This window comes from Nuphar pumila, chromosome 10 (genome assembly GCF_984573655.1).
Source record: "Nuphar pumila chromosome 10, dmNupPumi1.hap1.1, whole genome shotgun sequence".
NCBI lineage: Eukaryota > Viridiplantae > Streptophyta > Magnoliopsida > Nymphaeales > Nymphaeaceae > Nuphar > Nuphar pumila.
In genome coordinates, this window is record NC_143258.1 from 77,081,873 (window position 1) to 77,095,806 (window position 13,934).

General features: G+C 38.0%; 1 protein-coding gene across 1 annotated transcript; it reads right to left on the bottom strand.

Moving 5' to 3' along the window:
• Positions 1 to 279: 279 nt before the first annotated feature.
• Positions 280 to 1,666, bottom strand: LOC149826903 (beta-cubebene synthase-like). Its single transcript, XM_090018394.1, has 4 exons — positions 1,135 to 1,666; positions 597 to 976; positions 466 to 502; positions 280 to 410 (listed from the first exon to the last, which is right to left on the bottom strand). Exons 1-4 carry the CDS (start codon positions 1,664 to 1,666, stop codon positions 280 to 282), a joined length of 1,080 nt encoding a protein of 359 aa, XP_089874520.1.
• Between the last annotated feature and the right edge of the window lie 12,268 nt (positions 1,667 to 13,934).

The following is a 13,934-nucleotide window of genomic DNA, read 5'->3' on the forward strand; positions in this document are numbered from 1 at the left end:
AGCCGGTAAAAGCTGGTACCTTCATGGCCATTGATTTTGGATCACCCCAAAAACCAATATACAGGTCAGATTCCGGCGATCCAAAAGCTGGTTCCCACTTAAAAAAACTTATTGATCACATATACGGTGTAAGATATGAGAAAAAAAACTTAAAACTATGATTTTTGAAGGGGCTAATGAGACCTAACGAAAAAGGGGGCTAAGGAACACACACACACACACACACACACATATATATATATATATATATATATATAAAGAGAAAGAAAACTAATGTCTTTACCTATCGATAGCTTCAGTAAGACGAATTAAATCATCTAGCGATCCATAAACATCATATATATCATCGAGAGAATAGATCAGCGCTGTGTTTTTTGTGAGGCCCATCCTGCACTTTGAGAACTGTGGTTCTGGCGCAACCAAAGCCGACCACATAAACCACACCAACGGTTGATTTCTTAGCACTCCCAGTTCTTGAGTTATCCCTAGCTTTTCCCACCACCTGGGAGATGCAAGAAGATAGGATAGAAGTAGTAGGTCAAAGATCTCTAAAAAAAAATGCAGATCCAAATGAAAAAGGGAAATGAAAAACTAACAAATCCTCTCTTTAAGAATTGTTGAAGCTCTCTTTGGTGCACTGATTGCACATAGTTGAAGTCTAACTTTGCCAGTTCTCTAAGAACTTGATCCTTTTCATGACAATTATTGAAATTCTCAATGTAGTCCCTTGCCACGATTCTAGGCGTGGTCCTTTGTAGGGGATGCTTCATTGCCCGCTTCACCTGTCTTGCATCAAAGGGGTTGAGAAGTGGAATAGATGCCTGAAGGTGTGTTGCTGCAAAAGCTTTGGCTTCGTCAAGTATATCCTCTCCTGGTAGTACAAAGTTTGAAGCTTCATACAAGCTACACAAAGTTGTATCTTTAATCAAGCCACGATCCAATCTCCCTTCCCTGTCCTTGAACTTGTTGAATACATCTATACAACAAAGTTGGAAATGATTAGGTTACTAAATAACGAACCCAATCTTTTTTTTGCTTCCTAAAATCAACACTCCAATGGTTTGGCTTTTTTACTCGTATTTTTTTTTTAAAGAAATCACTTTTCTAGTTTGATAACGGAGTCCAAAATCTCACCTGAAGAAATATGATAACCCTGCTGTCTCAAGAGTCTAAATTGGAGTGCTATCGTATACAAGTCACAAGTGACACTGCCTGCACCATTTTTTTTACCATCACAGCCATTGCTAAAGTTGCTATATATAGAACTCAACTTGGATTCAGTCTCTTCAGCAAAGTGGTAATCTATCCCTAAGCGTTGGAGAGCATCGATCGCATTCATAACCTCCAAATGACTGCGCTCATCGTCGAGTTCTCGCCTAACTTTCTCCTTTAATTCCTCGATTGTACCAAGCACATTAAAACTTGATCTTGGAGAATTAAGAGGAGAATTATTAACCTCAGAACTGCTTAGGTTGTTAAATTGGCTATCATAATTAAGTGAGCAAGAGACCAATGCCTCTGATTTCTTGTCGGAGCTATTCCAGGGCAGGTTACGAATGGGCATCTGCAGTTTGGAGCCAACCATATTGGAGAAGCTTGATTTAATTGCCAACCCATCGGCAGCAACTGCATAAGAGGAAGAGTGGGAGAAAGCAAGGAGAGCCATTATGGATTGCTTTGTGATCACCAAATATGGTGTAATAAATAAAAACTTCAAGGAAGCAAAGCCAACTAATGTCTTCTGAGTAGTGCTAGAAGTGAGTATATTTATAGAGTTGGAAGATTTAGTCGAGTCTCTGAAAGCATGTGAGTTGGGTTTCTTTTCGTTTCTCCCAAACAGTAAAATGTGGAGGCGATATTGACACTCCAAGTTTTCACGTTTTGCTTTCTTTTTTAATGGTTTGTTTATTAAAAAGGAGAAACTTAGAGGTAAAGAAATAATTTGTTACTAATGAAGGTAAAGAACTGATGAGCTAGAAATCATATGTGCAAGTTACATATATCAACTCAATCTAACTGCACAAATGTGTTCAACAAGGGTTGTTTGCTAAGGATCAAGCCACAGTTCATGCTTTTCTGATGTGAAAATGTGATTTTTTGAGTTATAAAAATTTGACATTGTGGGCCACTGGTTTGTAGCACCATTAAAAACCTAATTATTTGTCATAATCAATGCTTGTTGGCCCTCTATTATTAATACATTATTATCATTTTGCTAGTTGGCCCTCTATTGTTGTACCCACCTAAAGAATCTGCCAGAAAGAAAAAATAACTACTTTTGCTGCAGTAAATCCTAGTGCAAATGTTTCAATTGAACATTTGCTGCAGTGAAAATTGCCTTTTAAAAAACTACATTTGCAGTTTTTTTCTTCATCCATGTTCACGAGTTTGTATCTAAACATTCTTTTCTGCTTTTCATGTATATTTTAATGGTAACTAAGTTGCAGCTAATGAAATTAAGTTAGTGCATCAAATTTACTGCTTTTCTTGTATATTTTAATGGTAACTAAGTTGTCGATAAATTAATGATATATAAGCTATATATAGCCTATATGAGTGGCAAATGAAAAGTTGCCGATATATTAACTTGTGACCATGTTTTGAACCCACTATATATGAGGGGTTGGGGGAAGGATTACTTTTAATCTCGTTGGAAATTTTTTACATTAGTTTTCTTAGTTAAGAAATTAAGTTATTTATCATAAAGAGAAAGCTTCTTGTTTTTACTACTAAAGATGTGTTTTTTTCTAAGGCAAGCTGGGCTTAGGCAGACCCCTACCAGTTATACAAGTATACCATTGGGTTTTGAACCTGCAACATCCCAAAACAAGGTGATGTGCACTAGCTGCTCCTACCAGACAAGCAAAGCCCTTGTTGGTAATACCAAAGACCACTACAAGAAAAATGCCAAATAGCAACGAAATTTTGCGACAAAATTTTTTCGTCGCAAAGTTGCGACGGATTAGTGAGAGCAAAACATCCGTCGCTAAGTTTGTAAATATTTACCCCCCTCATGCCCTCCGGCTACCGTCCCCTCCCTCTCTCCGGCTACCGACGACCTCCCCTCTCACGCCCTCCAGCTACCACCCCGTCCCTCTCTCTGGCTACCGGCGACCGCCCCTCAGTCTCTCAGGTAACTCCCTCCCCCAATCTTCTTCTTTTTCATCTCCTTCTCGCCCTTCCTCTTCTTCATCTTGTTTCAGCAGGGGCATCACCCCTGCCGCTTGTCATTTTTCAACAGACCGGCAGGGGCGATGCCCCTGCCGCCTTTCTCCTTGGTCAAGCAGGGTCGAGCCCTCCTGCCTCTTTCCTCTCTATCAGGCATGGGTGTCGCCCCTGCCGCCTATCATTTTTCAGCAGACCGGCAGAGGCGATGCCCCTGCCGACTTTCTCCTTGGTCAATCAGAGCCGAGCCCTCATGCCTCTTGTCTTTATTTTTTTTGGCAGGCAGGAGCAATGCTCCTGGTGCTTTTGCAGTTTTCGGCAGGGGTGAAGCCTCTGACGCCCTTATTTACCAAATAAGCAGGGGTGAGCCCCCTTGCCACCTTGGAATGTCTGGCAGGGGCCCTGCCCCTACCCATGTTTTTCCTCGTCTGGCAGGGGAAATCCTCTCTGCTGCCTTTGGATTTTTCTGGTAGAGGCCTCGCCCCTGCCTCTATTTTTCTTAGGCATGCAGAGGTGAGGCCCCGTGCCGACTTTGGATTTATGGTAGCCCTCTGCCTCTTTCCTCTTGATCAGGAAGGGGCTTTGCCTCTGCCGCCTCGTTTTCCGGCAGGCAGGGGTTCGCCCCCTACCTCTGCCACCCTCTCCTCTATGAGGCAAGGGCCTTGCCCCTCCCTCAATTTTCGGCAGGGAGGGTGTAAACACCCCAAATTTTCATCCTCATCTAGTATTTACATTTCATATATCATCGTAATATCATTTCATCCATTTGACATGTCATTTCACTGCATTGCATGGCATTGTATGTCATTACATCTCATTTTCGAGGTCCAGCACTCCTGTTTTTAAAATATTCAATCCAGATTCAGATTTTTAAAACTTTTCTTTCAAAATCAATTGATAAAACCTGGGTTTTTAATCAGCATTCTGTCATTTGAAGGATGATGAAGGACCTTATATTTTGAAATGTTTTCTCAGAAAACAATCTGGATTTGTTTTAAACCCAATTTTCAACCGATTTCAATTCTCAGATGAGACCCATTTAGGTGGTGTCGCTTCTGAATTCCTTTACTTGTCAAAAATCTCTAAAAATTTCAGAGTCCAAGTTGGATCAGGAGTCTTTTTCCAGAGTCTAGTCGGATCAGAACTCTACTTTTCACTACCTTTCTACCTGTTTTCGGAGAAAACCTTTTACAATCTTCTGTTTTGGCCAAAATTTCAGAGTCTTAGTTGGATCAGGACTCTTCTTCAAGAGTCCAGTCAGACCAGAACTCTTCTCTAGAGTTTTAATCGGATTAGGACTCTAATCTTTTACAGCTATTTTATCTATTTTCAATCAAATCTTTTAAAATCTTTCAAAATGAGTCAGAAACTCAGAGTTTTGGTCAGAACAGGACTCTGTTCAGAGAGTCCTAGTTGGATCAGGACTCTGATCCTGATTTCAATTTTGAGAGAATCTTTCAGAAATCTTTTAATCTACCAAAACTATTATACTTTTATCAAAGAATTTCAAAATTCTGAGGTTTTAGCCTAGAGTTTTTATCAAATCAGGACTCTATCCTCAGAGTCCTAATCAAATAAGGACTCTATCCAAAATTGATTTTCTCACTTCATTTTCACTGGTTTTCAAAAGTTTAGCCCAAATTTCATCATTTGCTTATCAGAAAACCAAAATTCTTAGAGTTGTGATCGAATCAGGACTCTTTCTTAGAGTCCTAATCAGATCAGGACTCTGAACAAAAACTTCAATATTATCCTGTTTTAACTGTTTTTCAAAATTCTCTAATTTGTTTTCTCAGAAAATTCAAAAATTTGAGAGTCCTAGTTCAATTAGGACTTTGTCCTCAGAGTCTCAGTTGAATCAGAACTCTTTTTTATTTCAATATTTGTTATTGTTTTTAACTGTTTTCATAAGTTCTTTCATCTGTTTTTAGAAAAATACCAAAAAAATCTCTAGTTTCAGTCCGATCAGGAATCTGTCCCAAAGTCCAAGTCCAGTCAGGAGTCTATTCTGAAGTTTGTTTTTACTTCCATTTTCATTTCTTTTTATTTGTTTTCAAAATTTAGGTCGTTTTGTAGAGTCCAGCTAATCCAGGACTCTATTTCAGAGTTCTGATTGAGTTAGGAGTCTAACCCTGATTGTATTTTCTGACTTGTTTCACCATTTTTGATGAAATCTTTTCAAAAACTCCTTTATTTGGCTTTAAAAAAAAAAAACCAAAATCACAGAGTCCTACAAATCCAGGACTCTAACCCGGAGTTTCAATTCGCTTGAAACTCTATTTTCAAAGATTTTGAATTTCAGTTATTGATTTTAACCTCTTTTCAAAGTTATTTTCAATGTTTATCTCAAATTTCTCAAAACCTAGTGTGGGCCCACTCAGTTGGCGCCACATCCAGAAGAGTTCTAACCCAATTGGAACTCTATGTCATTTCAAAACTTTCTATTTCAAGTTTACTTTTGAAAATCTTTTGAAAATTCTCTTAAACTCAAGTAGGGCCCACTCGAGGTGGCGCCATATTTGAGAAAGTCAGGGTTAGACTAGGGTTAGTCAGTATCTTGGTTAGTTTTAGAAAATTAGAAGAGTCAAAATCCCTTTTGAAAATTCATTTTAAAAGTTAGTTTTAAACCATTGTTTTTAAAGGTTTTAGTTAAAGCTTTAAAAACCAAATGTGGAAAAACGCCAAGTGGCACCACATTTGGAGGTCTTTGGGTCTAGTTAGGGGTTTAATTAGGTCTTAATTAGGTTAATTAGGCTAGGGGTAGTTAGGTAACTCCACCCCAAAATCGCCCCCCCTTTAGAGTCCAAAATTTCCAAAATTCCCAACTTTTAAACCAAAAAAATTTCTATAAATAGTCTCCATTGGGGGGGTCGATTTTTCAAGCTCTCTCATTGAGGATTCTTGGAGCTTCTCTCTCCTCTCCAGCCCTTCCTCCATTGCTGCAACCTCAAGGTAAGAAACTTTTTTAATTTTTTGATTTTATTTAATGCTTTTATTAGTTTAAACATGAATTTAGCCATTGGTGCCTTCTATTTCATGGTTTAAACTATGGATTCAAGTTCAAGAACCCCAAGAACGGTTCAAGAAGATGATCTAACTCTGTTTTAGTGTTTTTCCAGGGATTCTAATCCATTAGAATCGATTATAGCATGATTTTTTACGTTATTAACCAATAAAACATGAGATTTACCCTTTTAATGGGTTAAATCCATGGTTTTAAAGGTAAAATCAAGTTCCAGCCATGGATTCCCTGTTTTTATTTTATTTTTTTACTTAGTTATGTTTATTACATGTGTTTTAGCATAGAAATTAATTTCGTTTTGCTGTTTGGTATTTTTATTATTATTTTCATTAGTTAAAGCATGATTTATTAGGTTTTATCAAATTTCTGTGTGTTTTTAGTTTAGAACAGAAAAGAGCATGCTATTTCGGATTTAAATACTCACTGTTAATTTCGGATTTTTTTATATGTGATATATGAATGTGTAAATGAATTACTGTAAAAAAATCATAGGTTTTGGGAGTAGGGAACCCTGTCAAAAAAATCAGACATCAAATCTGGATTTTCAAGCTTTAAAATCATTATTAAAATCAAAAGGGTAACTTGCTGTTATGATATTTTTCTCATCCGATATCCGATTCAAGATCCGTAAAGTGCTGTGGATTTGTGTTGAGGTGATATATTTACTGTGAAATTTTGATAATTGTTTGTCTATGTTTGATATTTTTCCTTTGTCAGAGAATCTGGTTTTAAATTTAAAACTCGTTAGGGTTTACCAAAACCCTAATCAGACTTGTAATGACTATAGATCTCAAACCACAGATCCGATTCATGATATGTAAAAAATGAGTTTCATTATTTTTATGTCTACTGTTTACTGCTAAAATTTTAGAAATTTTTGATTAGATTGGTTATTTATTTATGTATTTTCAAACTAAAGTAGCTGTTTTAACCCTTGTTAGATTTGTTATAGTTTAGTTCAGATTGCCGGAAGGGTTTCTCCCTAACCAAAGATGCTTTTTCCGATATGTAAAAAGGAAAACCTCTGTTTTTATGTCTAGTTTGCCTCTGTAAAAATTCAGAAGTTTTCATGGAGGATTGACCCCTAATTCGGGTCTAACTTTGAAACTGGTTTATGACTTAGGTTAAAAATAGCATATTTTAGGGTTTTAATGCCAAAAAATTATTTTTATGATTTCAATCTGATTTCAGAGATATAAAAAGTGCAGGTAAAATTTTTTATGAAATTTGAAATCCGTTTGATGCCTAGATTGATCAAATTGCAAAACAAGGCCCCGCAGGATCCCGAAACACTGCCAAAATCACAATTTTTGTGATATTTCTTAATTTTCGTGCATAAGTGTGTGTTTTTAGGGTTTACTCATGTCTATAGTCATATTAGGGTGTTTCATGTTTGATTTTGTGTTTATTTCAATCATAAATCTCAAGTTTGATCAAAATCTATTTCAGAAAACCCTGATTTCAAGGCCATAGTCTTGCTATCAGGAGTAATTTAGTCATTTGACCTCAATTTCGAAATTCTAAACCCTAATTTTTATGTTTTTAATCATGTCATGTCATATTTAGTTTAATTTATCCTCACTTGAATTTCAAAAGTTGCATTTTTACAAAATATCTTTCTAAAAATCCTGATTTTAAGGCCATAATCTTGCTATCAGGGGTATTTTGGTCATTTTGACCCCAATTTCGAAATTTCAAATTTCATTTTCATATTTCTTCAATCTTATTTCATATTTCATTAAGTTTATATTAGGGAATCATGGAAAAAGGCTTATATCTAGCAAATCCAGTAATTTCTAGATATTACTAGATAAATCTAGAAAAGCCAACATATCTTCACTAATAAGTTTTCTAGTTTTGCAGAGACATTGAAGACTTTATTTTTATATATTTAAATTCAATTAGTGATGTAAATTGTAATTAAATTTGGAATAAGAATTTCGATTTATGCTTAGATTAGGATTTGCATTGCATATAGTTTTAAACTTTGATATATAACTGCTATGTATGCCAATTCATGCACATTCTTTACAAATTCACTTTGGTCTACACGAATGGCACGTGCACTAGCTCTTATGTAGTTGACAAACTCGGTGGAATTTGTATTTATGGCCATAGTCAGAATACGAATGACACCCAGATTTGTGATCTTCGTATTAGCCACATTCAACCTACACTCTTAGGCTAACTTCAAAATGCACTGCATTTCTCAAAAAATACAAAAGGATTTTCTCAATTCCTCAAAATCAAGTCTTTCAAATTCATATTCATTCATTCATTCATTTGCAAATTCCAATTTCAATTCAGAGAAATCAATTTTCTCAAAATTTCCTAAGTCTTATTCAAAAATCGATTTTCTCAAAACCTTGATTTTCCAATGAAATTTCAAGTATTTCCCAAGTTCCAAATTCAATTTTCTAAGTTATATTTTTAATTTCAAAGTTTGAATTCAAAGAAATCAAGTTTTCGAAAGTTATTTCACATTTCTCAAAATCGATTTTCACAAAACCTCTAGATTCTTCAGAAATCGATTTTCACTTTCTCAGATACAATATCTCAACCATGATTCACGATTTTCCAAGAATCCCCAAATATTTTCCAATCTTTAAAGCAAACATCATGTTTTCAAATATGCATTTTCAGAAATTCATAGCACATGCTTGATTCTTTGTGCATTTAGGAAATAGAACATGATTTAGACAAGTTGAGCAAAGTTAAGCATACAATTGATCCTTGGTTCAATTACCCCTGGTAAAAGCGCTAGGAACGGTTGAACCTCGTACCGACAGACGAGTTCCATTCTTCAGGATTATTCAGCATTTTAAAACGGAGGCGAGTTATTTTCAAAGGTCAGTTTGACTTGCAAAAGTAAAATTTTGCGATGATAACAGGTTTGGCGACCGTGATGGGACCTGTCTTCGCCTGATCAATTATGTGCTTGACTTAGTTCAAATTGTCAAAATAGTTTTCCATGGAATGTCAACTTTTATTTCATGATATCATGTGAACCTAGGATCCTAGACTTGAACCCAGCTGACATGGATTTCATTCAGATTAGGCATGGTTTGGTAGGACTATATTGAGGAGAAATTTTCATGCTCACATAGACTTAGGTCTAATACAACCCTCCTTAATCTAAAAATTGTATGAAAACAATGTTTGCTTCTTTAAATATTTCAAAATTCTATCTCTTCAGGACTTAGAGCCACCTGTTTGCTTGCATGTGATCATGTTTTCAAAAACCACCCCACCTACTTTTACCCGGTCTTCACGTTGCTGGGCTTTCTTCCAGAACCATAGTTCGGGACAAAGCCTCACAACTGGGCCACTTATTTGGGCTAACGCCCCCCTGCTACGTACCAAGGGTCATAGTCCAACGTATATCGGCAGGCGCTCAAGGATGTTGGAAAACTTGAACCTAGAACCAGAGAAATTGATTTTATGCCACGTACATCGAGCCTCGGCTCGAGTATATAGGCATAACATGATTGGACACAGATGATCTGAACCTTAGAGTTAGGATTAAGGTCCTACAACTATTTCAAAACTTGTGCATCTAGAGTCAGCTTTTAGGGAATGCTGTATATGCATACTTGTTTATACATGATGTGATTGAATGTCAAATTCTTTTATTACATTTTTCCATAAGTTTTCTAAAATACTGGAAGATTTTCAAAAATCTCCAATTTTTCCATCTGTTTCCATATACTATCTAAAATTCCTGTTTTATTCAAACCCTGGACGATTTTTCAAATTCTCCTTTATTTTCCTCAAAACTCTAGGTGATTTTCCATCCTTTTGTTCTTCTGGATCTCGAATTTCCTGCTTCATTTTTATCCTGCCTGCATTCTTTTCAAAATTTCTGTATTTTCCCAAGTCTTATTCCAATTCTCTATGTTTTCCAGTCTGATGGCATCCAGTCAACTCGATTCAGTCTTCCCTGAGGGTCACATCTCCTACGAGGTGCGACAAGGTCTTCCTGAACATCGAGTCCTCAGCACCGGATCCTTCTTTCCCCAATGGTATTATTTATGGCTCAAGAACTTTTATCATATGTTTCCGGACCATTTGGATGATTGTGGATTGGAACTGGCATTCGCAGTGGGAAAACAGACAGTTAACGACAATTTGATCCACGCACGGGCATAACGGTAGAATCCGAGCACTAGTACCTTCTGGTTCTCATGGGGGGAAATGACTTTGTTGATGGACGAATTCTCAAAGATTATGGGATTACCTGAACCATCTGGTCAGCCTGGAGATCCATTGGAGAAACAATTTTTGATCAATGTCAAGGGTCAGGATCCCCAAGACGCTTTAGCTCGCATGACAGGACACAAGTCTTGGTCATTGATCGAGGAGAATGAAAATGAATATGTGGACCTGCTCGAAATCTACAGACATTATGGGGCATTTGTGGAAGTCAGTTCCTTATCTCGAACAGCTCGAGAGAGAATCCAACATGTGATGGTCTTATGTACTGTAGGATTAACTCTCTTTCCAGATGGACGAAATTACATGGATATCAGAATAGTTCAACTTCTGCGAAGGTGGGGAAGTCGACAGACCAACCGCCTCTCTATAGCCATGACCGCACTCGCTTTTCTATACCAAGGGTTGACCCGTTTCACACTCAGAGAATCAATTCTAATCGAAGGGTGCACTTACGCATTGCAATCTTGGTTCCTTCGGCATGTGCCAGCTCGAGCCAGTTCATTCAGATACAATGGTGAAAAGCTTCTTCCAGTTGCTCGATACCGGTTCTTGATCGACAACCTTCAGGAGGAAGAAGTCGTATGGGACTACTTTGATCGTCAGGAATCACCTCCCAGATATACTTATGCATATGGCAAGCGATTCATGCTACTTGGCCCATTCTTCTGCGCATACTACCATCCAGAGCGGTGTGTCAGACAGTTCTCTCAGAGACAGAAGCGCATAGAAATTCGCCCACTATCAGAGATCTTGCCAGAGTTCGATCTCACATTAGATCAGTGGTTTGGAGCATACCATTCTGCCAGACATGGCTGAGATTCTTTTATCACTCTCACTATTTTTCCTGGTCCTCGAGTGTCCTCTGATTATCAGGAGTGGTGGAAAATTGTTCGACCCCCTTCCCTTTGTCAAGTTTATTACTAATAAAATTATGTTTTTTTCCTTCAATAAAATTCCCTTAATTTTCATCCTATCTTGGTTTGACGACCTCGCCTAGGTAACAAGGTGTATTTTCAGTTGTTTATTTTGCAAAGAATAGCAGCGCCATTGTCGTTACCCCAACGACGACTCAGTCTCTAGTAATGGGATGTCCTTCAAATTGTCTACCAGATATTCAACAAATATTTCCTACTCAAAACCATTTTCAGCAGCTAATCCTCAGTTTTGCCCTACAGAGAGCACCTGCATCCTTACATGGTTCAGACGAGGTCCAGAAAGAAGACCACACCAGTCCAGCTTATCAATTCTTTGTCAGTTTCAGTACAAGAAATGGCCTCTTCACAATCTGCTGGAAACGGAAGTCAGCAAGCTAATGATGACATCGACCCACAGATGTATTCGTTGTTCCAGAGAATGCTGAGTAAAGTATTGTCTGAGGAAACAGGGGTCGGTTCAGAAAAAACCCATAATAAGAAAAAGGTTAAAAGCCGAACAACGAAGAAGAGTGTGAAGATCACCAGAAAGCAGAATCGTTGCGAAGAAACATCTGATGAATCAACAGAAGATACTGGTGACGAATATGAAACTTACCAGGCATTTAGAGGGTCTACTCAAAAGCAAGAGTCAGCTTATAAATTTGGGAGTCAGTCAGTCAATGACCCTACTCAGCCACAACTTCGAGATGTGATGAAAATAGTCAAGGATATGCAGGCCCGTGACAAGGGTAAAAGGGTCTTTACGAGCGAAGACTTTTGTGACGAACTGGATGGGGATGATGATCTTGACAATCTCCCCAAGAAATTTATCAAATTCGATGGTTCGGGTGACCCAAAGGCACACCTCGCCCTTTTCTTTGCAGAATGTTCCAAGTTCAGAAGGAATAACCGAGCCTTATTCCTTTGTTTCCCTCGCAGTCTAGAGGGTATTGCAGCAAAATGGTATTCAGAGCATATTAATCCCATAGAGCTGAAAGAGTTTGATAAAATGGTCAATTTGTTTATTGAGCGCTTTTTATTCAATGCTGAGGTACCCCCGACTCTCAGTCATCTCTACAGTCTAAAGCAGAAAGAAAATGAAAAAACCAGGGATTTTATTCATAGATGGAGATCTGCTTGTAACAAGATGCGTGATCCAATATCAGAAGGACACACACTATCCTTAATCCTGAGTAACTTCTCGCAACCCCTAAGGGGATTAATTTCCACTGCCCCATAAAAAACCTTCATAGAACTGACAGAATGAGCCGAATGGCTCGAGTTGAGTATAGAAAATGGCTCTTATGAGGGCTTCATGTTCAGTAAAAACAGCGGTCAGCAAGAATCGAAGAAGAAAACCCACTTCACACACTCTGTCAGTAACATCAAGAACCAAAATAAAGGAAATGGGAAAGATCACAGCTATGGTTTCGAAGGGTCGAATCCCAACAAAAACGATCAGAAAGGCAAATCGATCCCTCAATATGACAGACAACCACAACAGATTCTTGATCAAGGGTCAAAATCTCAAGAAAAGCCAAAGCATGAAGGGTGGAGTTATAACCACAAATTTACTCCTCTAGATCAGTCTCTTGAAACAGTCCTAGAATATATGCTCAGCAGTGACATGATCAAGCTCCCAAGGGTAGCCGATCCACCGGCAGTTATGGGTAAAATGAAAGACAGATTCTGCAAGTTCCACCGAACAGTGGGACATGACACTGAGAACTGTTTCGTTCTAAAAAATATTATCCAAGATTATATTGATAAAAACCTGTTGGTGGAAGGGGCCGAAGGTGAGAAAATGGAAATACTAAAGTAGCCGTTCCTCCAGCATTCAACTGCAGTGATATCTGATCATCCTTTTCAGCCACAAGATCACATCCAACCGTGTCCTAGCAGCGATATTGATATACAACATCAGGTGTTAGTGTTGCATAAGGTTCAGTCCAATTCCCAGAAGATGAACCTCGTTTCAGCTCTCAATAAGCTGAAAGTTTCAAAAGAGCCTGCTGGGGTGTCTCCAGAAGTAGCCAAAAGAATGCCATGGTTTCCCAAGGGCTTTATCAAACCTGTTTCAGAAAAAGAGAAAGCATCAGAAAAACAGGTCGATATAGTGCAAAGACCAATCACTGCCCTCTCTAATATCCTTATTCTTGAGTTGGCACGTGTCTCTCCTAAGCATCAACAAGTTCTGGACGATTTATTGTGAAAAATCAAGGTCAAGTCAGGCACCACACCTGAAGACATGGCCCAGATCGTTAATCAGGCCATGACCAATGCTCCCATAACCTTCTCAGATGAGGATCTGCCCAAGCCTCACACATTTCATAACAATGCTTTGTACATTGTAGTGCGAACCCGGGGAATGACTGTACCCCACATGCTTGTAGATGGAGGCAGTAGCCTTAACATTTGCCCCGAAATGACTGTCAAGGCTCTGGGCATAAAAGAAGAAGAATACACACCGGATCCAATCACCATTTATGAATTTGATAATCATGGACAGACAACAAAGGGCAAAATCTTTTGGGAAATAATCATCAACTACTCTGTTCACACGATGCTTTTCCATGTTGTCAATGTGTCGCCAACGTATAATCTTCTATTGGGAAGAA